The sequence below is a fragment of the Primulina eburnea genome, chromosome 2 (assembly GCF_022965805.1).
Source record: "Primulina eburnea isolate SZY01 chromosome 2, ASM2296580v1, whole genome shotgun sequence".
In the NCBI taxonomy this organism is placed as follows: Eukaryota; Viridiplantae; Streptophyta; class Magnoliopsida; order Lamiales; family Gesneriaceae; genus Primulina; species Primulina eburnea.
This window is the reverse complement of record NC_133102.1, coordinates 3,910,835-3,934,728: the sequence shown is the minus strand read 5'-3', so window position 1 is coordinate 3,934,728 and position 23,894 is coordinate 3,910,835. Positions and strand designations below refer to the sequence as shown.

General features: G+C 36.3%; 3 protein-coding genes across 7 annotated transcripts; 1 reads left to right on the top strand and 2 right to left on the bottom strand.

The window, feature by feature from the left end:
• LOC140820955 (patatin-like protein 6) lies at nucleotides 1–6,286 on the top strand. 4 transcript variants are annotated; one of them, XM_073181354.1, is made up of 3 exons: nucleotides 1–1,389; nucleotides 3,655–3,948; nucleotides 5,992–6,286. In XM_073181354.1, the coding sequence occupies exons 1-2, from the start codon at nucleotides 247–249 to the stop codon at nucleotides 3,922–3,924; spliced, it is 1,413 nt and encodes a 470-aa protein (XP_073037455.1). In that variant the 5' UTR covers nucleotides 1–246; the 3' UTR covers nucleotides 3,925–3,948; nucleotides 5,992–6,286. The 4 variants fall into 4 exon arrangements, with proteins under 4 accessions (XP_073037455.1, XP_073037453.1, XP_073037444.1 ...); XM_073181352.1 differs by having other exon boundaries at nucleotides 3–1,389; nucleotides 3,649–3,948; nucleotides 5,997–6,286; XM_073181343.1 differs by having other exon boundaries at nucleotides 3–1,389; nucleotides 3,649–3,948.
• A 1,817-nt stretch (nucleotides 6,287–8,103) lies between these two features.
• LOC140820945 (uncharacterized) lies at nucleotides 8,104–12,137 on the bottom strand. Of its 2 annotated transcripts, XM_073181339.1 has the most exons (6): nucleotides 11,973–12,137; nucleotides 11,727–11,824; nucleotides 11,479–11,578; nucleotides 9,011–9,193; nucleotides 8,443–8,585; nucleotides 8,104–8,290 (listed from the first exon to the last, which is right to left on the bottom strand). In XM_073181339.1, the coding sequence occupies exons 1-5, from the start codon at nucleotides 12,027–12,029 to the stop codon at nucleotides 8,463–8,465; spliced, it is 561 nt and encodes a 186-aa protein (XP_073037440.1). In that variant the 5' UTR covers nucleotides 12,030–12,137; the 3' UTR covers nucleotides 8,104–8,290; nucleotides 8,443–8,462. The 2 variants fall into 2 exon arrangements, with proteins under 2 accessions (XP_073037440.1, XP_073037434.1); XM_073181333.1 differs by having other exon boundaries at nucleotides 8,104–8,585.
• An 851-nt stretch (nucleotides 12,138–12,988) lies between these two features.
• On the bottom strand, nucleotides 12,989–23,894 carry LOC140820934 (aminodeoxychorismate synthase, chloroplastic-like). The gene is given in 15 exon segments (XM_073181323.1): nucleotides 12,989–13,888; nucleotides 14,254–14,871; nucleotides 15,356–15,438; nucleotides 15,722–15,824; nucleotides 15,947–16,026; nucleotides 16,428–16,702; nucleotides 16,872–16,998; nucleotides 17,080–17,268; nucleotides 17,270–17,356; nucleotides 18,344–18,410; nucleotides 18,702–18,766; nucleotides 20,670–20,737; nucleotides 21,391–21,522; nucleotides 22,770–23,171; nucleotides 23,401–23,894. Coding segments are annotated over 14 exon segments (2,742 nt in total). The 5' UTR covers nucleotides 23,104–23,171; nucleotides 23,401–23,894; the 3' UTR covers nucleotides 12,989–13,374.

Here is a 23,894-nt window from a genome sequence, read left to right as displayed (position 1 = left end):
GATGGTGTGCAGAAAACTGAATTGTATTGTATATTGTTTGTTGCGTCTCACGTCTCGTTTGCCGAATTCCTTCTTCTTCTTCTTCTTCGTGGTTTTGATCGATGATTTGACCACGTCTGATTTTGAAGCCTGCAATCTCAGGATATACATAGAAAATCGTTTCTTACTTGATCGCCATAATTTATGTGAAGACACGGAGAGGAGATTTTTCTGGTGTGGAGATATATTGTTTAGAAATATAAATTTATGGCGTGTGTTGATTTTGAAAAGATTAACAATCATGCGGTTGAAATGCAAGAACCCAGTGTCGATACGGATAAATTGAGCTACGAGATTTTCTCCATATTGGAGAGCAAGTTCTTGTTTGGCTGCGATGATGACAAGTTTTGGGTTCCAAAGCAGGTGGCAGAGCAGCCGCAAAGCCGGCATGATGCCGTTGTAAATGGTGAAAACGGGGTGCAGTCTATGAAGAACCAGAGGGGGAAGATATGTATTCTCAGCGTTGATGGAGGTGGGATGCACAACATTCTATCGGGCAAAGCGCTGTCGTATTTGGAAACGGCACTGAAGAATCGGTCGGGGGATGCAAACGCCAGAATCGCTGATTATTTCGACGTCGCCGCCGGCAGCGGTGTCGGTGGGATTTTCACCGCCATGCTATTCGCCACCAACGATCAGAAGCGGCCGATTTTCGACGCCGACGACACCTGGAAGTTCCTCGCGGCGGAGGGAAACAAATTCTATCGCTCTGCCAAACCGCGCAACTCCAAGGGCAATATCTTCAAGCGGGTTTTCAGCAAAACCGGCGTCGCCGGTTCGGCTACCTCCGGTTTGGAGAAGGCGATGAGAGACGCGTTCAAGGATGAAAAAACTGGGCGGAGCTTGACCTTGAAAGACACGCTGAAACCAGTTTTGATCCCATGCTACGATCTCACCAGCACGGCGCCGTTTCTGTTCTCCAGAGCTGATGCTCTCGAAACAGACAGCTTCGATTTCAACCTCTGGGAGGTGTGTATGGCTACGTCAGCCGAACCCGGTTTGTTCGACCCGGTTTGTATGAGGTCGGTTGACGGGTCGACCCGTTGCGTGGCCGTGGACGGTGGGCTGGCCATGAACAACCCCACGGCGGCGGCTATCACGCACGTGCTGCATAACAAACAGGAGTTCCCTTTCGTGAGGGGGGTTGATGATATTTTGGTGCTTTCCTTAGGAGCCGGCGAGCAGCTCCTGCCCGGCAGTTTCGACTACGACCAGGTCAAGAAATGGAAGGCGAAGGACTGGGCTCGGCCCCTGGCCTGGATTTCCAGCTCCGGCTCGGCGGAGTTAGTGGACCACGCCGTGGCAATGGCTTTCGGTCAGAGCCGTGCCAGCAATTACGTCCGCGTTCAGGTACGAAATCAACAACATTAAATTTAATGCAACAAAAGTCTCGGTTGGTACGATCGGTCTCCGTAGGCTGGCCACCGAATGTCGTTGAATTGGAGCCTTTTATCCTTATTATATATATTTAATAGAAATTCTATTATCTATCTTTACCAGATTTACAACGATTTTATCTATTTTTTCAATGGAGTCAAGAATTTTATCCAGTTAGATGAAACTGAAATGTAAAATGATAATAGGGGCAAAGTTTTTGTTTTCATATGTTCATATTGGCCCACATCTTCTTCTATCCACCAGGCTCCATCCTTCCACGAGAATTAATTAATCAAACGTTTAGGAACATGGATAATTCTATTAAATATGGGGCCATCAATTTCAAATTTACTTATTGGGTACGACAGAATGATAAAAACCAAATTTTATTAATGAATTTCAAGTCTTAAAAGTTTCTAAGTTTTGGGGTAAGGAGACAGGCTGGGGGATGGGGATGGGGTTTAATGTGATAAGCTGGACATTTTGGGGGCATGCAATTTAATACTCTGTGTTTTTTTTTTGGAAGAGAGAATGTGCAGAGTTGAGTGCAGCCGGAGGAGGCCAAAGGGTAGTGATGATTTGTATGTATTTGTCGCTAGAGACCGATATTTTCATTTAAATGATCAACGAATCTGGTATACGGTATAGGAACATAATATTCATGTTGACTAAAAATGCGATTTTTTTGATAAATTTAATCAATGTCAATATCCTGCTGTTGATTTGGCAAATGGTGTCGTCTTCGCCAAATTAATGCCAACTCAAGGTGAGTGAGTGTTTTTACGTGGCAAAGGTTTTGTAAGGAATTATGTTCAAATGCTCCTATTTTTACAGTCACAGGGATAATTTTCCAGGCCTTGTCTTAAGTGCAGTTATTTCAGGTCTTGAATGTTTCCTGTTGGCAAATATATCTTTCATCAATTCTTTTTGGTTGGATATCTTTAATACGTTATGTGTTTTTAATTAAATGTTGGTTTGAAAAAAGTGTAAAAAATGCCTCGACTTAAAGTTTGACAGACTGTATTTTTAATTTGAATTTACGTTCTTGTTAATTTACTGCACAATCCCATGTTATTTTGACTGGCTCCTGTAAAATGTCCTTTCACAATTATCCAGAATGTTTAGAGACGTCGATTTGTCAAATTTTACAGATTAGGATCCGTGAGACGGACTCACATGAGACTCACTCAACAATCAAATAGTGAGTGGTTATATCATGTGAATTAGAAGATGACATATACGTTGATGAATAATGTTAATATTTGATACTCAGCATACAATAGTCCTAATATACTCCAGCATAGAATAATCATAATTTCAGTGACAAATTAAGGAAAGGAAACTAGCAATCTTGTAAGTTTTTTTTTTTTTTTTTAACATTTTTCACGCCGAAAAATGATTGTGTGGACCACGCATTTAAATGAATGATTCAACATACCTTTAGCAATTTAATGATTGCAAGAAAATGGTATTAAGTTAATATTTTATCTTTTGTCCCCCTGACTTTATGACTCTCTACAACAAATTGCTGGTTCAGAGGAAATAAATTTTTTAACATTATTATTTTCAATTTTGTGACGAAAATGTGATCTGAAAATGAATTGTTTCTTGCTTTTCGTTTCCTTTTTGCCGTTCTTATATAGCACCTAAATTTGCTGATGACAGGAGTAGAGTGGGCTTTATTTCCTCATTTTCTTGTATGGTCCTGCCTCAAGATTTTAGCCGTGCAAAATAATTTTCTCGGTCTTATTTGTTAAATCATTATCAGGTGTACAACACTGTGTGCACATTTGGTGATTGTAATCTTTGTTTAGTTACATCTAAATGGTATGGTTTTGAAATTGACTGAAAACAGAAATTATACTGTTGGAGCATATGGCTGCTCAGGGGAGAATCTTATAATTATGATAAGGATTTGATAATCAAATCCCACTTGTTTCCTGGAATATATTCTTGAGATGGGAAATTGTGATGAATTATTTGATAAATATCGGAACCAAATGATCTGCAGTTGGCTGAGTTCTTTTTCATTAAGTGGCTTCATTTTGTTAGTTGCTAGCCCTTGAGTACTAATTTAAAGCACCACCACGCCTTCCCAGATGGAATAGAAACAATTGAGTGGGGCATCACTCATCAGCAGTCGGCACCAATGGCCTTTTTATTTTTAGGTGGTTATTTTACATCAAACTTCTGTACGGGAATTTTTAACATATTTTTTTTTATCGCTTCAAGTCGCAGGGTAATGGATCCGATACGAACCGATGTGGCGCTGCTACCGATTCAGACGCTAGCCTGAGCAAAGTAAAAATGCTAATAGGAGCAGCTGATGACATGCTGAAGCAGAAAAATGTCGAATCGGTCCTCTTTAACGGGAAGAGGATCGGAGAAGAAAGCAATTTCGAGAAACTGGACTGGTTTGCCGAACAACTTGTGTTAGAGCATCAGAGGAGGAGTTGTAGAATAGCTCCCACTGTTGCATTCAAGCAAGCTACCCCAAAACCTTCTTAGACAACTTTACTTATTTTAAAAATGGTGAGTTCACTGCCTTTGACTACTTTATTATTCTTTAATGCATTATTATTAAATTGTAACATTTTCTTTATTGCTTGCATTATTTTGTCAGCTGATATCAACAAGGCCCCACTCCACTTAAAAGATTAAAGTGTATAATTTAACTTCTTAATTAAAATAGCATTGCAAGAACTTGATGCCTGAGTGGAAATGATAGGAATGATTTTCCATGAACCCAGTTGGCGATCTTTATGATCCTGCTCAAGTCCTCACCATAAAAAAATTTCAAAACCGGCCCCATGTATGGGCATCTTAATTGGTACATAATTTGGTTCCTCTAATTTTATTTTCCAATAATTATATCAAGATTCTGTGAATACCTAATGACTTTTTGGATACAGATGTTTTGTTTCTAGTAGCTCCCATGGCTTCTGTCTTGTCATTTTCTCTCAGAAACAACAATGCTTGCAACTACCTCTGGTTGTTGGCATAATTTTAATTTTAATGTACTTGGGAAGATGAAAATTATTTATAGCCAAACAAAGCAGTATGTGAGATTAGAGAATTTGACCCTTTTGTCTGCTCACCGACACAGTTTCTGGAGGAGAATGAGGGGTATATAAGTCATTTAATCTAACTGGGTTGACACCGTGCACTGGGGGACCTGTTCCACTTCCATCCATGAATGAGAGGGCCCTTCTCTTTTCCACTGTGAATCATGCCATGTTTGAATCTTTAATAAAGAGTTCACTCTTTTTCTTACGAATTTATTGGCGTTGACACTTGTTTGTAGTACTACATTTTACTTTTGATCCATTAAATATCTGCATATTTTACCCTTTCTTGTGCATTAGAGTGTGAAACTTTAAAATCTCAAAAAATTACATAAATTTTATTAATTTTTATGTTCCGAGGGGAAGGCCTCCTCCTGCCCACACTGGGTTTGCCCTGATTATGTTCAAAACATTTACATGTATAAAAACATAGGACTGTTGCACTTTAAATGCTTGATTAGCAAACACCTCTTTATAAGCACATTTTACCCTTTCTTGTGCATTAGAGTGTGACACTTTAAAATCTCAAAAAAATACATAAATTTTATTAATTTTTATGTTCCAAGGGGAAGGCCACCTCCTGCCCACATTGCCCTGATTATATGTTCAAAACATTTACATGTATAAAAACATAGGACCGTCGCACTTTATATGTTTGACTAGCAAACACATCTTTATGACTGAGTTGGATCAGTCACATTTCCTAAAGACAGACATAAATTTTGTCATTACAGAGGCACACATCTTTATCATCTAGGACTAGGATTTTGCCTTCTACTATATGATTATTAATTGCACTTTGTTGCCTTTGATCTTCAACCATGAGTAGGTATTTGCATGCGTCCCTATATAATATATATAGAGAAGAGAGACATGGAGACGTTATCATGGACACTTATAGAGGAAGCTAGTAGATTTTTGACTTCTCACAGTCTCGCAGATCAACTTCTAACTGGAAACAATGGAGTCAAAAGATGGTCTTTGTCTATAAAGAAGAGAAAGTAAAACTAAACTCAAGTTTTGATGAAAGTGTAATAATATTTACTTGCGCCCACTACATATTAATGCCATTATTAAAAGTAAATGGGAAGCCATGATTAGTGCACTAGATGTATGTTTCTGTAGTTTTTATTTTAAAGATTGTGTCCTACATTGTCATATAAAGCTTGCCATATTTTTTATTTCTTACACAATGGCGACATGTGTGTTTCATATCTACTAGTTATCATGGAACTACTGGAAAATTCGAAGCTGGAAGACAGATCCAACGGCCCTCAATATATTTGGGGCTGTGAGGTCCATGTCTGAATATATAGACCCCACAACCCCAAATGTAGTCAGTTTTTGTATGCATGAGTCTAACCTGGAATTACCACCGAAGAAAAAAATCTGGGATCAATTAGTTTTTGTATACATCGGTCTCTCTAGTTGGTCCAACTTTTGAGATGTTTTATCACTGTAAATATTCAATGCAGGTCAATAAAGATGTTCAATCACTGTATGTTATCAGTGCAGGTAATTAAATGTAGAGTGAACCTGGAAGAAAAAGATAAACCAAGAAACAAGGATGTAAGAAGAAAGGCAAGTATGGCAAGCTTTTACTTTTGGCAGGATTGGAGGGTAGTAGGTGAGAGGGACATGGTGATGGAGTGAAGTGGAAAAGGAGTGTCAACTGTAAAAAAAAAAGTGTGGATTTTGGTTAGATTCCTTGCCTGCCATATTTACAAGGCATGGTGGGACATGAAAATTTGTCCATTGGGAAAAAACCTTCTCATTTCTTTCAATATTTTATTACTATTGTTTAATTTTTTTTTGTGTGCCTATTTTATATTTTGATTGATTCACATGGGTGATGCTTGTGTAGTTGTGCGGGCTACCAAGAATTTTAGCTTTTTATTTTTTAAATTAAATTTGAATTTGATGAGATTTTGTCGGATGTGTCGACTTTTTTAATAATATTTAAAGATGTCAACTTTCCTCTGTATTGCCTCAAACATTTGGTCGGCTTCTCTTTCTTTCTGGTTTTTTGCCCCTAACAATAATCAGTTTGATGAAATTTGATAGAAATTTATCTTTTTTGTGCCTATTTTATATTTTGATTCTCGAGTCAATTTGATTATTATTATTATTATTATTGGCACCATCCAACCATTTGCATATTCTTATTCTCTTTTCTTTGCTACTTACGACGACTTTTTTTAGGACATTTGGATAAAATATAATTTTGTTCGTATTTTTTAGTATATATATAATATAATAATCGAATCTACTTTAGCTTTCTCTTTTATTTAGGCAAAACCTTATTCAACATTTATTACAGGCTTTTAGACTTTTATGTTATTCGTTCAAACATGTTTTATATTGCCTTCACCCTCACACATAAATAAAGATTTATCTTTACTCCAATAAATTCATATATATATATTCTGTATATATTTATTATATAAGTAATACATTTGACATAAAAGCAAATAATTTTTTATGATTGATCCAAATAGAAGAAGTATCTCACAATATTGACTCATAAGACCATCTGACAAATTTTTTTGTGTACTTTATTTTAATTTAATGTCAAAGATGTGTGAATGGTCTGATAATTTGGTGTTAATGATTGGTGATTATGACTTTAGGTACTTTTTCTTTTATTAACAAAATAAAAAGTATCTTGTTACTCCTCCAATCACGCTAATCTAGTTTACTTTCCGGACAAAATTATGCCTTCTAAAGCAAAAGGTTTTTAGGATTTTTCGAAATAAGAAATTGATATAGGTTTTTAGGATTTTTCGAAATAAGAAATTCATATAATATGAGATTAATAGTACAAGTATATTTAAAATTATTATTTGGAGATTAAACTGGTTTGATAATAATGCGTCACCGTGACGACATTTGTTTGGTCAAATTTCACCCATAAATAAACCCAACGTGCACAGTGCCCAAATTGCAAATTATAATAATGCACAATATCACCACAAAATGGATTTGAAAAAAAAATATTACAACCAAATCTTTAAGCACAACAAATATCGGTTCTAGGATATAAAAGCATCTCTTTCAAGCACAAATCAAATTGAAAACACATCCTATATTCTTTAATTTGTTATTTTAGCCATCTATGCAAAATTAATTGAATTAATTATGTTTTGATTAAAATTGATCAATTCAATTAATACGAAATACATTTGGTACATTTGATTTAGTAATTTACTAATTTAGTCAACAAATAACACTATCGATTTACGCTTTTAGCATGAGTATCAACTTCATCTTGGCGGGGGGTGTGCTCGTGTTTTTAACTTTTTTTCCCTTCAAAAATTCGATTTACCTCTCATTTTATGAATTGTGTTCCCATTCCTACAGACTTCCACTATATTGTCAAACATTATTTTTTTTGTAAAATGAAAGAACTTGGCAAAATTTGTTGGCTGATGTAGCATAGTTAATTTACAAAAGGAAAATTTTACATAAAAAGAATCTAGACTTTAAAGAAAATGTTATCGGTATTTGTTGGCTGATGTAGCATATATTGTCAAACATTATATTATCAGCCAGGAGAATTTGGGAGAATGTAGCATAGTTAATTTACAAAAGGAATGCCCCGAATTCGAATTCGACGTCCCAATAGCTGAAACACACAATAATTGCTATATAATCGTCTGGAAATCGAAGATTCACTCAATGTAATGCACGAAATGTCAACTAGACCCTATAAAAAACTCACCAGAGCCAACCCATTCGATACTGGAACTGATTCGCCAAATATTATGTGCTCTAAGGACCCATTATTTAGTTTAACTTTTCCTCTTCAGCTGAAAAATAAGGGCTTATAATTTTAATGCTACAAAGAAGGGTACACTTCGACAAGAAAAATGTCAATAGATGAAAGAGGATACAGTTGCCGCATAACCCGAAGAGGACATGAGATCCATCAATCTTAGACGTAGGAAGAAACTTTGTGTACCTAAAGGGTAATGAGGCACATTACTCGTCGTCTTTATATGGGTATTCCTCGGGAATTTGCTTCAGAAGTTTGACTTGCAACTCAAATACATCATCCCCTCTAAGCATGTCACGTAGCCATGTGACCTCAGTTTTCATAGACACCTAAGACAAGGAAAGAGACATCGAATTGTATGATTTTGAAGTTCTACAATCAGGATGGATAGTCATGGAAAGAATACTGATAATGTCTCACATTTTCCGGGCAGACGTGACCCATTCAAATTAACTAGACAACTAACTCCATCATAATATGAAAAGGGGGACCGCCGATGGTTACTGTTAAAGCACATCTCCGAGAAGATGAATTTAACATCTTTAATTTAACAAAAACTATGGTTATGCGCCTTCCAATTTTAGCGTTATATTCTTGAACAACTGCCAAGAGGGTGAATTATGTAAGATATGATATGACCATGCCTAGAGGGTTGTCAAAGCAAGGCATTTTCTTTAAAAATTTATTCCCACATACACCTGCACACATATTGAAACAAACCTAAGAAGATGATAATAGAGGCTGATGTGCTCACCATCTCAAGAGCTCCTCTGATTACTCCACTTAGAATATTGCAATAGTAAAGACCTTGACAGGTATCAGGAAGCTCGACGAAATCTACAAGTGGGTTATCCTCCAAAATTATACTGCAGGTCGTTCCCTCAACATCCCAGTTCGTAACAGATGCAGTGACACCCAGGAACATTTTGAATCCAACCTGTTCAAATAAGGTTTTGAATATTGGATTCGATAAAACATTTCAAGCCATCATTTAAAAGGGGGTATTTACACGTCAACAAAGCAAGGGAAATATGATGAACAGGTCAGTTGATGCACTGGCTTAGGTAATAATCTTTCATAAGGAGCAAGTCATCAATAATCTATTCAAAGATAATAGCTAACCTAAATAGAGTCTATCTAAAATAAACAGCCAATCATCGGACATTAGATGATTCGAGAAACGATAAAGCTAAAAACGTTGGTGAGTGCAAGAAATTTTATGCAAACTCCCACAAATAAATGACACCAGAACACAATCATTTGCCAAATAATATAATAGATAGCGAACAAAATTCACACGTAAACTTTTGTAATACTGACAACATTTTCTCTAAAGTCTAGATTCTTTTTATGTAATCATAATACACGTTTTGGGTTGGACATTTTTTTAAAATACAAACACACACATATATATTACAACTTCACGTATCATGACTTTCATCATTAATTATCTATAGAGAAGATGAGTCAAAGAAAATTCTAAAAAAAATATAAAGGATAGATACTATGGAAGGGTATTCTAGAGATAATTAAAAAAACCAGAGGGATACCAAGAGATTAGCATAATCATTATTTCATTATAGGCAAGTCTCCCTGGAAGGGTATTCTAGAGATAATTTAATGACTTTCATGAAGTTTAAAACTCTTGATATATTCAATCTAGACATTTATATACTCTATAAAAGTTTAGTTGTATTTAATGTAAACTTTTGTAAAATTTTAAAAAATCATGTGCAATTCAAACTGACTGATCATGATCAAGAAAACATTTTGTTCTGGTTACTTTTAGTGAACAAAACATCCATTGGAGATTACAAAAGCTTTCTTCGTCTATTAAAAATGACGTTTCAGAATAGTCTACACTTGAGGGAAATAAGAAAAGCCTCAACCTTTCAATTTCCAAAGGCCTACCAGATGTAACTCGCATAATTGCATCATGAAAATTATTAAAGTTGATGTTCAAACTGCTTAATGCTCATTTCTCTGGACAAAATTTAGCACGATTCCAGTCCAGATCATTCTCAAATTCCTAATCTGTAGAACCAATTACGAATAACAGAAGCTCTTCCAAATTTTCCCGTGTTTTCCATGATCATGTTTTCCATCTCAATCTTCTCACAACCATCAAGGTATCAACAAGTAGCTATAAGGCAATAATCCCTTACAAAAAAACCGTACCTTTGAGGAGTAGAGTTGTAATATTTCTTATGTTCCAAACATTACAGAATGACATCAAAAGCATAAAAAAACAGGAAATTTGTACGGAACACAACAATTTGTCGATGAAAATACAAAACTAGAGATCGAAACACTCTAGAGAACCATAAGAATTCAGGGACATCCAACTATTAAGTTACCTAACCCTCAGGTTTCTTAAATACCCGGGACAGCCAATGGGCACATCCTTTTCAAAACTGTGTGCTTTCTGGGAGGCAAGGCGCACTTCTTCATGTTATAACAATAATAACCCAATGGCGGCCCAGTCCAACTGAATCCATGCCCGACATCACCTAAAAACGCTCGATTGCATAAACCAAGAACACTTCAATTCCATCCCTCCTCCATTCATTAAACTAGCTACCACAACGTAAGACGCTAAAATACCAATTCCAAAATCATTCCAAACACTCCTTCTCTGCTTTCTCTTGCCATTAAAAATTCATGAACTTAAGAAACTCTTTTGCAAATTGTTAAATCGTGGACTTGGACTTAACTCCACCCCAAAAACGAGCTCAAGGAGGGAGGATTGTCCAACTACATATATAGAGCTCCCAATAACTTAATCCAGACGCACCCTCTCACGTCCAGAAACGGACAACTGAAACGTGAAGGTTACAAGACATTAACGGATGACCCATCACCCATGGCCATAAGGACGGTCCAACACATAACGGTGGGTATGAACTGTGATATCATGTTAAGATCATCGACTTGAAGTCTAGCTCTGACACAAAAGCTAGCTCAAGGAGGAAGAGCCGATGGACATCTAACACAATAATCAGCAACTAATCAATACCAAATGCTATCTAAATCTCACTCAGCCAACAGTTGATTGATTAAAAACAAAGCAAAACCAGTTTTGACGTAAGAGTAGCAAAGCTACAATTCAAAGATAAAAGCTTTAAATAGTTATAATTGTTCCACTATTGAAGTAAACAAAATAAAAAACCAGCAGAAAACAGGAAAAAAAGAAGAAGTGGTGCTAAGCAGTAAAGACTCGACCTTTGCAATGACTTCCGCAGTTTCCTTAAAATCCACACATCTAGAAACATTTGATTTCGCAAGAAATTCATCAACGAGACGGATTCCAATATTATAGCCCCTGCAACGCTTAAAACGGAAAAAATAACAAAAAAATGCATTCTAAAGTCGAACTAAATTTCAGGAAAAAAAATAACAATTATCAACAGGGTAAACTGGAGAATCGATCAAGTGAAGAGTATGAACACAGGAGGGATTCATTTACAAACATTTGATCGAGCTGCTTGTTAACCTCCTCGACCTCTTCCAGATCGGTGATCAGTTGGCGCACCATAGCACCGTATGTCAGAGTGAAAAGCTCCGCATTCTGAGAACGTTACACAAAAATTAACACAAATACGAGTTACACAACAATAATTGAATAGTAAAAACATCTATAACTAGAATTCGAAAACAAAAGCCACCAAAACTGTTAGGGCTTGTTAAATTTTTCCCTGCGCGATCGCTAAACCTACCACGCGTTCAACGCTAGCGAAAATGGCGTCGCCAGATTTAGGAGCTAAGGGAGCCATGGAAAGAGCTTCGGATCTCAAGGCTTATGGAACGCTGAAGCTCTTAACGATCACACTAGTAATCAAAATGAGTTGCAGGTTGCTTCAAAGAGTAAAAAAGGAAGTGGATTTTAAAAATATTATATATTTATTTATTATATGAGTTAGATTTCTATTTATTTATTTGTTTATTTATTTCCATAATCAAATTATACCAAAATAAAATTAATATTATATCTCTCGACAAAATAAAATTTCACAATTATATTTTATTATATAAATCAAACTAATTACAAATTTTTTTAAAGAATTTTTTTTAAAATAAAATATTATACAAGTTTAACCCATTTACATCAAATTCTCTTTCCGCAGCGCACATTACATGCGGCAAAAATTCAAACAATTGAAAGTTCAAGATTATCCATGTTATGCATATGTCCGCCGTTAATATAATTATCCGCAGCGTATAATGTACGCCAATGATATTCATAACAAAATTTCGGCATTGAAACCGTCGCTAAAAGTAGCGACAATTGTTGAACCATCGCCGATTCAATTTTAGCGATGGTGCGTGAACCGTTGCTGATTCAATTTAAAGACTGTTTTGATATATATTCCGTCGCTAAAATATTCCTACGGACGTAGATCATCGTCCGAACAGCGTCCGCGCTTCGTGAGCACGGATTGAGGTATTTTTGTAAACTTTTTTTTTACATTATTTTTTAAATTAATTTTAAAAATTAAATAATTTTTTTTAAAAAAACCCTGGTTTGCATTCAATTACTAAAAATATTCTTACAAACAAAGAAAATGTTGTTCACACGAATGGGAACTAATCTCACTTTGGTCACAAACATTTGGATGAATGGAAATAAGATTTATATTAAAATTTCGTATAGTAATATAATTAAATGAAGGAATAAATGCTTAATTTTGTGGGGAAACTATTCTAATATCGATAATTTTAGTTTCAGAACCGACGTTAAGGTGAAACTTTGCTTATACCCAACCAAGTAGTCTTGTGTTAGAAATAGGAATGAAGAATACTACTAATGAGTACAGTTGACATGTCACAGGAAATGAACCAAATCCTTCAAAACACACCATCTCAGCAACTCTGATCAAGCTTTTTAGCTTGCTTATCATAATCAATGCTAGATTCTACACTGCAATAATATAAATCAGCAAGACGGGGGCGAGAATGCCGATCCACGACTGGATTCCCACTTCCACCCCTTATGCTGAGAAAGAATAATGCCCCATGGAATGTGACTTATCTTATTCTCTAAAATACACCTTTGCAAACTAAAAGAGACTCCAAATTAAGACTATATTTGTTTGGTTTGAATGTATTGGTATGCTTGATCTAGAATTCAACTGGAGAAGTATTAGAGGTTGATATCTGATAATCGATCACAGAATTGGTTGGTGCTTTGGTTTTCAATAGCATTTCTTCGTACTCGTCCATGGGATTCGAAAGAGCTGTAATGGCACCGCCAGCTCCAATGGAAGCCTCGCCTTTGTGTAAGACTACAGTTCTGATGACAATATTGAGATCAAAGGTCTGGTTATAAGAGAAATACCCGATGCATCCAGAATAAATGCCTCTGGAACAACTTTCAAGAGAGTCGAGAATTTCCATTGATCTTAACTTTGGTGCACCTGTCATTGAGCCGCCAGGAAAAGCAGCTCTAACACACTCGACAGCACTGACATTCGATTGTTTCTTGCCTCGTACTGTGCTTACCATAGTGTGAACAGTAGAATATGACTCGATGTCCATAAGATGAGGCACGTGAACCGAACCTGGCTCACAGATGCGTCCAAGGTCATTCCTTAGAAGGTCAACAATCATAAAATTTTCGGCTTGATCTTTTTCACTGTAGACACAGATAAGTTGTGAAAAAAGGGAGATGCTCACAAAAAAAGAAGAAGAAAAGAAATGCTTATTTATTTATCCCTTGTATACACTAAATCAAAGAAATAAATATCAACACGAAGGACCATTTCACCCTTCATAAAATTCGCATGTCACGCTAGACTTCTTTCCAACCATTTTTTGGCTGGAAAATGGGATCATGTACAAACATTGTGTAGGAACTACTGAGGAACACTTCTTAGTTTAGAACAAAAGTGACACAAACAATGAACTTTAGAAACCGTAATAGTCATTTTATCCAAAAATATTATGTCCTGCAACAAAAATATAAAGGCATTTTCTAAATAAATCACCCCGTTTCAGTACCTGTACTGCAATTTTAATCTGTTCAACTCGTCTTCCCCCTTTGATGGGCCACGAGCTATGGTACCTTTAATCGGTTTCGCTTCTAAAACACCATTTCTATCCAACCTTAGGAACCTCTCAGGTGATGAACAGCATACACACAAATTTTCTTTTGGAAAATTGAGCCAGGCAGAATATGGGGCAGGATTTTTTTCTCGAAGATTGGGGTAAAGTCCCAGAGAATTTATTTCCCCCACTTTCTTAGTCATCTGTGTAGTAAGACATAACTCATAGCTTTCTCCATTTCTAATAAGTTTCTGGCATTTCTCTATGTCTTCCATGTATTGCTCCCTTGATTTCTCGGCTGAAAAAGTCTCTCCAAACGAGGCATTAGTAGAAACTTGAGATAAAAATGATGAAGACTTTCTTAATAGACGAACTTTCATATCGAGAAGCTTCCGTTCGACCTCATCAAGCCATAGGGTTTTGGTAGTGTCGTTGTCAAGTATGGATGTGATATAAATATCATCATGCAGGTGATCCACCACCACAAGATTGTCCGCGAAAAAAAGGCAGGCATCAGGGGCACTTGACTTATGATGATTAGATGAAACACCACATTCAACTTTAAGATCATACCTGCATTCAAGAGTATCAGAAGAAAATTTGAAAAAAAAAATGAAAAATAACTAATTAAAAGGGTCCTTTCTTTTAACAGAATCAGATTATAGCAAACGGAACAAAAGCAGACCTGCATTGGGGAAATCATGATATTACAAATCTAAATGGCTTCAATGGCGAAAACAGGGAAGGACGACCACAGCATAGTGACCAAGAAATTCAATGTATGTAAAATTGTTTGGAAAATCTATCATAATAAAACAATCTGTGGCACCTTAACTTTTGACAAAGCAAAAATAATTTAAACTGGCTTCTGATCCCAATATATTAACTTCATTTTATCTACATTTTCACTTCACGAATCCTGATTCATATAGAAACAACCAACATATTTCATGCCTACTTCCCAATCTCAATGATAAAATTCAACACCTTAAATCAGATGACATAAAGAAAGATATAAACAACAATGGATACCAAACATGAGAGAGCTATAATGTACCCAATGTAACCAACATAACCGCCATAAAAATCAAAAGGTAATCCTTCATAATCTGATGCATCATAGCAGAATGACTGGAGCTCCTGAAGCATGGGCATGAAAATGCATTAGTAATTTTCTAAAAAATATCTCTAATAATCATCCTACCAGAAAAAGAAAGAGGAGGATCATGGAAGGAAGAACTGGCGTATAAGACTGATATATTTATACATTATAGACATCTTCTGGGCCATGTTGATACATTTTAACATGATAATTATAATTAGTTACGATCATATTTCCATACATTACCTTACAGCCATCTTCTGGGCCAAGTTGATACATTTTAACATGTTAATAAGTTATGATCGTATTTCCATACATTACCTTATTCAAAAAGTCAAAAAATCCATCTTCCAGAAAGGAAGTTGAAGTACAGCCCTCAGCATCTTCAATTAACAGGCTGCCTCCACATTTACACGAAACATCGCTGAAAGAGGTAGTCGCATGCATAGTTTCACGTGAAGGAACACATCATTAATATGATTCATTCGGACTATAAAATAAAGTCTCTAAGAATCATTGATGCTAACTGCATGTTTATGTTCTAACCTCTTGCTCAATAATGTAAATGTCAATTGTCTCCAAAGTGGCCCACCTTTACCCCCCATAAACGAAAAGCGAGCCCTGCTCTATAAATATGAGGGTTCATCATAAGCTAATAATATAGTGAGGCAAAACAGCATGTAAACTATATCCAAAACAAATGGTAAAATATGGATTATTTCGATCCATGTAAGCAATATGCATTAAGGAACTAGAAATGAGGGAATAACTTCAAATCACCAAAAATATCTTTACTCTCTATCTCAATGAATAAAAGTAAATGAGAAAAAAGTAAACACCTTATAGAGAAGTGGAAATCATACAAAAGAATAAAGGGAGAAAAGGTAAAATTCCAAACGACATCCTTAACTGTATCTCCAAAAACACAGCAGTAGAAATATAAATGGTTCAAACGACAGAGCATTCAATGAGGATCAAGCAGGCAACCAAAAGTAAAATGGAAAATAAAAAATATTTAGAAGAAAACCATTTCTGTTGAGGAACTATCCAGCCAAAAGGTATTTCCAGCCTCGCAATCACCAAACAGCTCGCAGAACATGTTTTTGTCTCCACCGACTTGGCTCACAGGGCATTCAAGTTTTCTCCATTTCAATTTCAAATACTTTACAGTTTTTGGTGAATGCGATAGGTTCATCATGTTATGCATGCTTGCAGGTTTCTCATTACTGAATCCATTCACCGAATGCTTGCTTCTCGAAACATCTTGGAAAAATTGAGTCTCGTTAGGCACCTGCATGCATGCTAAGTAAAGGTCACCGCTCAGAGTGACTGAAAGACCGTGCTACTAAAATACATGTATGAACAGGTGTGAGAAATTCCAAATCATATCTATTCAGATGAGAAAAAATTAAAACTAATCTAAAAAAAAAAAGTCAAAAGTTAACAATAATCTTATTTTGAAGTAACTTACCAGCATATTTAACATTCCTTCTGCTATTTGGGGATGATTTCAATCTAAACCAATAGTCCTTGGTGATTGCAGCAAAATTTTGGAATATTTGCCGCCCATGACAAGTAGCGATGCTCTCTGGATGAAACTGGAGAGGGACGACACAAAACTAAATATTAACCAAAAGTAATACAACTTTATTTCACTTGCATTCGGGGCAAATGCCAACCTGTAAGCCATAATGAGGCCTGTGTAAGTGCATGATGCCCATGAGTATCTTTCTACTCTGTAACTCCTCGGAGCTCAATGAATGCCATCGCAATCTTTTCTCCGATCTTGTCAAAAAAAACTTAGTGGAAACTTTGGAGTCCACCGGTCCTATCAAAATCATTGGAGTTCTGAATTCCGAGAAATGGAATTGTGTCAGAGGACGAGGCCCATGCAATAGGTATGAGTTCTTTTGGAAGTGATCTTTGGTCGACAACAAGGGAGTGATACCGAACCACCTGCTTCCAGTCAGCACAGAAAGCATTCAAATGAAATCTCCTTTGTTCTTTATAGATGGCAGCAACGATAAAAATATCAAAAACACGTCTCTAGTTACAGATAAGAGTTAAAAGGATATTTTTGGAGTAGACTTCATAATATCCTCTATCCAGGTTCTGGATTATCCAAGCAAAATTCCCTCTGAAATTCATATAATGGATACCAAACCATTTCATTGCAAAAATGCAAAAGAAATGAAAATGTACATTGAGAAATACCGTTAAGATGCGAAAAACACGAGAAGACAAGGAATAGTAGGCACAAAGAAAGAGAGAGCTGGAAAAGCATCTGGAACAGGACAAGGCTTCAGCTCCTATTGTCTTTCTAAATGGCCAAGCACACAAGCAAACCAATCTCAAGTTTTTTCCCTCGGCTTTCCTAATGCACTCAATTAGTAAGGCCTAGTCAAACCGTAGGAAATATCAACCATAGGAAATAACTCAAAGTGAGTTAGAATTAGGGGTGTAAAGCGACTCAATTGGCTTGTGAGGCTGATGAGCAGGCTCAATTTGAACTCAATCGAGCTTGAGTTCGAGCCGGATCAAAAACTCCAAAAAAAAAATTTAATGATAGTAAGCATTACTTTTTAATATATTTAAAGCTCAAGTTCATGCGCTCGAGCCCATGAGCCAAACTCGTGATCTCAGCTTGCAACAGTTCATGAACAAATTTTTACACACCAATTCAAGCTTGTGAGCTGGCTCAAAACCAAGCTCCTTCTTTTGAGCTCAATTTTTTTAGTCAACTTCGACTCACTAACAAACCTGTCTACAATACTAGATATATCATGCAATACAAACAAAGTGCGGCTACCACTGCTCAAGTAATCTGGTGACCTCGTTATTTCGGAGCACGCTCTTTTTTGATTTGAAATAAACAATTTGAAGAAGCAATCATGCATATATATGAGGGTATGATAATCTAATCTCAAGTGCAGTGATGCCAACCTTGAATCCAGAATTTAGGCCAGAAGGAATCCCATGGAACAATTGACAACCATTGTGTTCAATATCACTGTAAGGGTGTGAAAAAATCAAATAAAAAAGAGGTAAATTTATGACTAACCAACCGAAACAAATCACAAGAAAGATGAGGATGTATAATATGGATCAGCTCTGTGAGTTGGAAGGCGAAAAACAATTTTGATCCATAGATATTTTTGCTTGCATCACCTCATATTATATAACAATGTATTATATAACAATGTCTATGAACAGAGGAATCCACGGCAAAACTCCTTAGCAATCCAAATACAGCTATATAGATAGAAATATATCCACACAAAAAGAAACTAGGATATTTAACCTCAATCGTCCATGAATAGGTTCAGGAGCATGGACGACATCAGCACCATGCACGAAACCTAAAGCCTGTAATATGTACTTCGGTTGAACAACAAAACATAGGATAACAAAAAAAATGCATAAAGCGAATTCGTCACGGCAAAGAACATCCCCAAGGCATTGGGTATTCAAAAAGTAGAATAAAAGGTCACAGATAAAACTGCAGCAAACTTCAAACCATAAAACAGAACTTAAAAAAAACTAGATAAATCATTTAATTCAGCTAAAAATTGCAGGACTTTCCAGAATCCTGCTTATCTTTTAATATAATTTTCCAGCTGATCCATTTAGCTCCCAAGTTTTACTATGATTCCAAACCCTCAAATAATATATTATTCATGTAATGCCTTTCTTCAAGGAGATTTAGATGAGGAAGTATATATGGATATGCCATTGGGCTATAGCAGACATGGGGAGTCAAAGGTTTGCTTGTTAAGGAAGCCCTTGTATGGGTTAAAACAGGCTTCAAGACCATGGAACCACAAGTTTTCCAGCATTATGAAAGATGCAGATTATGTTCAATCGCAACATGATCACTCTTTGTTTACCAAACACACTGCTAGTTATATAGTCTTGCTACTTGTGTATGTTGATGATATCATAATAACTGGTGATAATGATATCGCTATCAAGGAGCTGAAGATCTTTCTTCATTCCAGAATACATCTCAAGGATTTAGGGCCGTTGCGTTATTTTTTAGGAATTGAGATTGCCCGGTCTCGTGAAGGCATCTATTTATGCCAACGCAAGTACACACTGGAATTAATCTCTGAAATGTGTTTGAGTGGTGCCAAGCCGTGTGTTACACCTATGGAGCAAAATCTTAGGCTTACAAGCCATGAACTTGATTCAGTTGTTCAACAAGAAGCTTCACTAGATGCTGCTGATTTCTTGCTGCCAGATTCAGTAGTTATAAAAGGCTTGTGGGAAAATTGATATACCTCGCTTGTGGGAAAATGATATACCTCGCTGTCACTAGGCCCGACCTCTGCTATGTGGTGCAGAATCTCAGCCAATTCCTATATTCTCCCAAGAAGTCACATATGGACGCTGCTATTCGAGTTGTGCGCTATCTAAAATCCACGCCTGGTTTGGGTATCTTGTTGTCTGCTCATAGTAATATTTCCTTGTCTGCATATTGCGACTCAGATTGGGCTGTCTGCCCCATGTCTCGAAGATCACTTACATGTTATTGTGTGAAGCTAGGCGATTCATTGGTGTCCTGGAAGACAAAGAACCAGAGCATCGTTTCGCGATAATCTGCTGAAGCCGAGTACATGGCAATGACAATCACCTCCTGTGAGATTGAATGGATTACATGATCGCTTCGAGATATGGGTGCGTCCATTACAGTACAAGCTACTTTGTACTGTGACAACATGGCAGCTATGCACATTGCTGTTAATCCACTTTATAACGAAACGCACGAAACATATCAAAATCGATTGCCATTTGATACGGGAAAAAATTCAAGCTAAGTTGCTCAAGACTTCTTGTGTTCCTACCAGATATCCGCTTGCTTACATTTTCACCAAGAGCTTGGGCAAGGATCAGCACACCTACTTGATGTCCAAGATTGGTGTTTTAAATCTCCACCAATCTTGAGGGGGAGTGTTAGTTGGTATAGGTGTTAGTTGATATGCATGAAAGTGTTAGATGCTATAACGTGTTTCTTCTTCTTGTATATAAAAGCCCACAATTGTACAGACACAAGTTAAGGGTGAATAAGATTGGAGACATTTTCCCTCCACAGAACATTATTCAATAGGACCTAATCTCAACAGGACCTAATAGATGTCAAATCGACCGAAGTAAAATTTGAACTTTGAAGGAAAGAAAGGACAATCGTTCACAAGAAACATAAGTTGTGTGAATCAAAGAATCTGGTAATAACTAACACGCAAAGGAATGGTGAACAGTGTAAACATACCTGATGGCCTAGGCAAACACCTAAGATGGGGATGTCACTGCCTTCAAGCAGGAGCCTTAGGCATATCCCTGAAATATTACGATAGCCATGACCCACTTGAATAACAAACAAATTGTGGCATGTTTTAGTTACATAATAGAAGGCAAAAAGTTAACGGTAAACTATTAACAGTTTGTTCAACTGTACAAGGTGAAATTATTGAAAGCAAGAAACAGCCTCTTTCCTTTTTGGACCTGATGTTGCACCAATAAATTTCCTTCTCATTCTCAACAAGGAAAGAGGTTTAAGTCAGCTGGACACAGTTTTCATAAACCTAACTTTAGCACCAAATAAAATTCTTTCATAAGCTTTTAAGCATAAAAGTACCACTATAATTCTCGTTAGAAAAGAAACAGACTAGTTAAATTTTTTACTTCGGCAAATGAGTTCTATCAGTGAATCTCTGAGTTTTTCTAAATCTCAGCCTCACTTTGCTATCACAAAACCATGGCTTCCATGTGTATTTAGCCTCTTTCATTCTGAAACAGTGCTCGGGTAATACTATCTGACAGCATGTGTCTGGAAAGATGTGTGTCCAGAAAAATGTACATACATGCTCAGGATTGTTCAAGTTCCACTTCACCAAAGGACACATTTTGGAAGATAATCATATTGAACATAATGTAAAGTCAAGTAGTATTCTAAAAGTGAGTAAAATGGTCGCATATTTTTTTTATCTAACCTATGTCAGCAGCACATGCCGGAGAACCAGGACCAGGAGATATCACAATATTGTCAAATGCCATTTTTTCATATAGAAAATGATGAAGCTCTTCCCAAGACCATTCATCATTATGAATCACCACTGGAGACACTGGTACAGTTTCAAGACAAAAAATTATAGTTAAAAACATTGTTTCCCCATCGAAAGGCATCCATCAATGAAATGGATACAAACAAGAACATGGGTATATTATCCAATTCATTCTTTTCTGATTCAAATTGATCAAAAAGAGAACCTGGACCACTAACAGAAACCGGGAGGAAAGCCTAACAATTAATGAAAGCTTTATTTGAAAATTTTGACAATGATAAGAGAAATAAAAGATGGAACTAACAAGAATTGGATGGTTACCCAGAAATATGAATGCCACGAATGGGGCAGTTTATATAATGACTTATTTGTTATACATATATCAGTGCTTGAAGATTGAAACCGATTATTGCTTCTTATAAAGAAAGTTCACAACATGGTGTTTCTGGAAGTTGAAATAAGTCCATGATAGTTGCTTTGCCATTGAGATTATACAGGGGTAAAACCCCAAATTAATATTGTATAAATACAGAAACAAAGCTCAGATCAACTTTGTTCCGAATAAATTGTGAAAAATAACGTCTTCACAAAGTAAAATTAGAGGCTGCCAACAAACAAGAACAACAAGACTAATAAATATGAGCAAAAGACTAGAAAATTACTGAAATCGACTATAATTATCCATCTTTCAGCCCCTTTTTTCACATCTCTTGCAAGGACAAGGCAGAAGCATTCTCCATGTAAAATCTAAACTTTATTATGCCCAACAAATTATACACACAGATGCCCATAATCAACATCTTGGTGCGGGAAATTAGATACCAATCCTCAACAATCACCAAATTTGAGGTAACACCGCTATAAATTGATTCCCATTGTTTCCAAGTTATAGTTACCGATCCACTCATAAATATGTAAAAAAAAATATCAACGAGCCTTCAATGAAGAAGATTTTCCACAGAATTCGCTATAATTAAGAAATTTGCCATTCATCATAAATTACCTACGAAAACAAGTTCTTGCTTCAAATCAACAACTTAAATATATATTAATCGTGCCAATAAAGCAACAAACGTTAGTTAGCAATATTACAATTGAAATTTGATTGTTCAACTTCACCCCACTCCCTTATCTTCATCTCTATGTCCGCACCTTCAATCTGTCACACATCTCACGTGGGTTCATTGGCGAATTCCTTTGTATCCTTCCCAGAATATGCGAGAAATGCCTCTATAACTAATGGATGCTACCAGACAACTAAAAACATTCCAAAAACTGCATGACAAAGAAAACTAAGTAAAGCTTACATCCATTGATGATGGAGAGCTCCTGGAAAATATTATAGGTGTAACTGTCATAATTATCAATCAACAAGGTTCTTAACAAATTCAACTTCGAAGACGGTTCGTGCAGCCGCTTCCTTGCTAAATTCGATCCTTCCAAGCTCCCAGGAATTAAATGGCTCTTAACTATGGCTTTTTTCAGAACTCCCTTCTGTATTTGAAAATTGCCATTCTTATCCAAATCACCAACTCTATTAAAAGCACTAGAAAGAAAAGAATTCAAATTCTTGTTTCGGGAAATGTTCTCACGACAAGATAATGAGATCTCAGATGAAGGTGAACACAAAGTGAAACTCATATTTATGTTTCGAAAAACAAAATAAAAAATCCCCAAATACTAGCAACTTCCAACGTCACTTTATTCACCTGCAAAACACGAACCAAAAAACTGCATCACAGCCTCTTTTTTTCTAAAAAAAATCTCATTTTTGACAAACGGGCAGCTACATAAATATAATCATAACAACAAACTGAGTAAAATGAATCGGGTCTGTCAAAATAGAGAGATGCCTAAGCAGATCTCTGAATCTCGCAGAGATTAATGGATAAAAGTCAAAAGAACAAATCCTCAACATTCAGCAAAAAAAAATTATACCTGGCGAGAGGAAATGAAGAAAAGGTGATGCTTTCTTTTCCTGTTCTTTTAGTTTCTCCCTCAATTATTTAGCCTTTCATTCTTTTTCATGTTAATGAAAGATGAGGCGTATGGTGGCAACCACTGTTTTCGAACGAAAAGAGGCGGCGGGTATTCCCCTGTCTGATACCAAAATTCGTTATTCCTAGCAAAATCTAGGAAAAACTCGAGGCCACGTGGCCAAACGTAAACTATGTTTCCACTACCGGCACACCGAAGCATTCCTGATTGGATCTTGTCCAAACATCTTTTTTTTTTCTTTTTATTACTGCCAATTACCAAAACTTTCCCCAACTTTCCAAGCCAACAAAACAGCCCTTTCATATAGATCGTTTCCTCAACAAAGCTGGTTCCTCCGTCGAGTTTTGACAAGTATACACATGACATGATCGAGTTCAAGCAAGTCTGTGGACGATTTCAGTTGAGAATTATCACAAATGGACCAAGTCAAATGA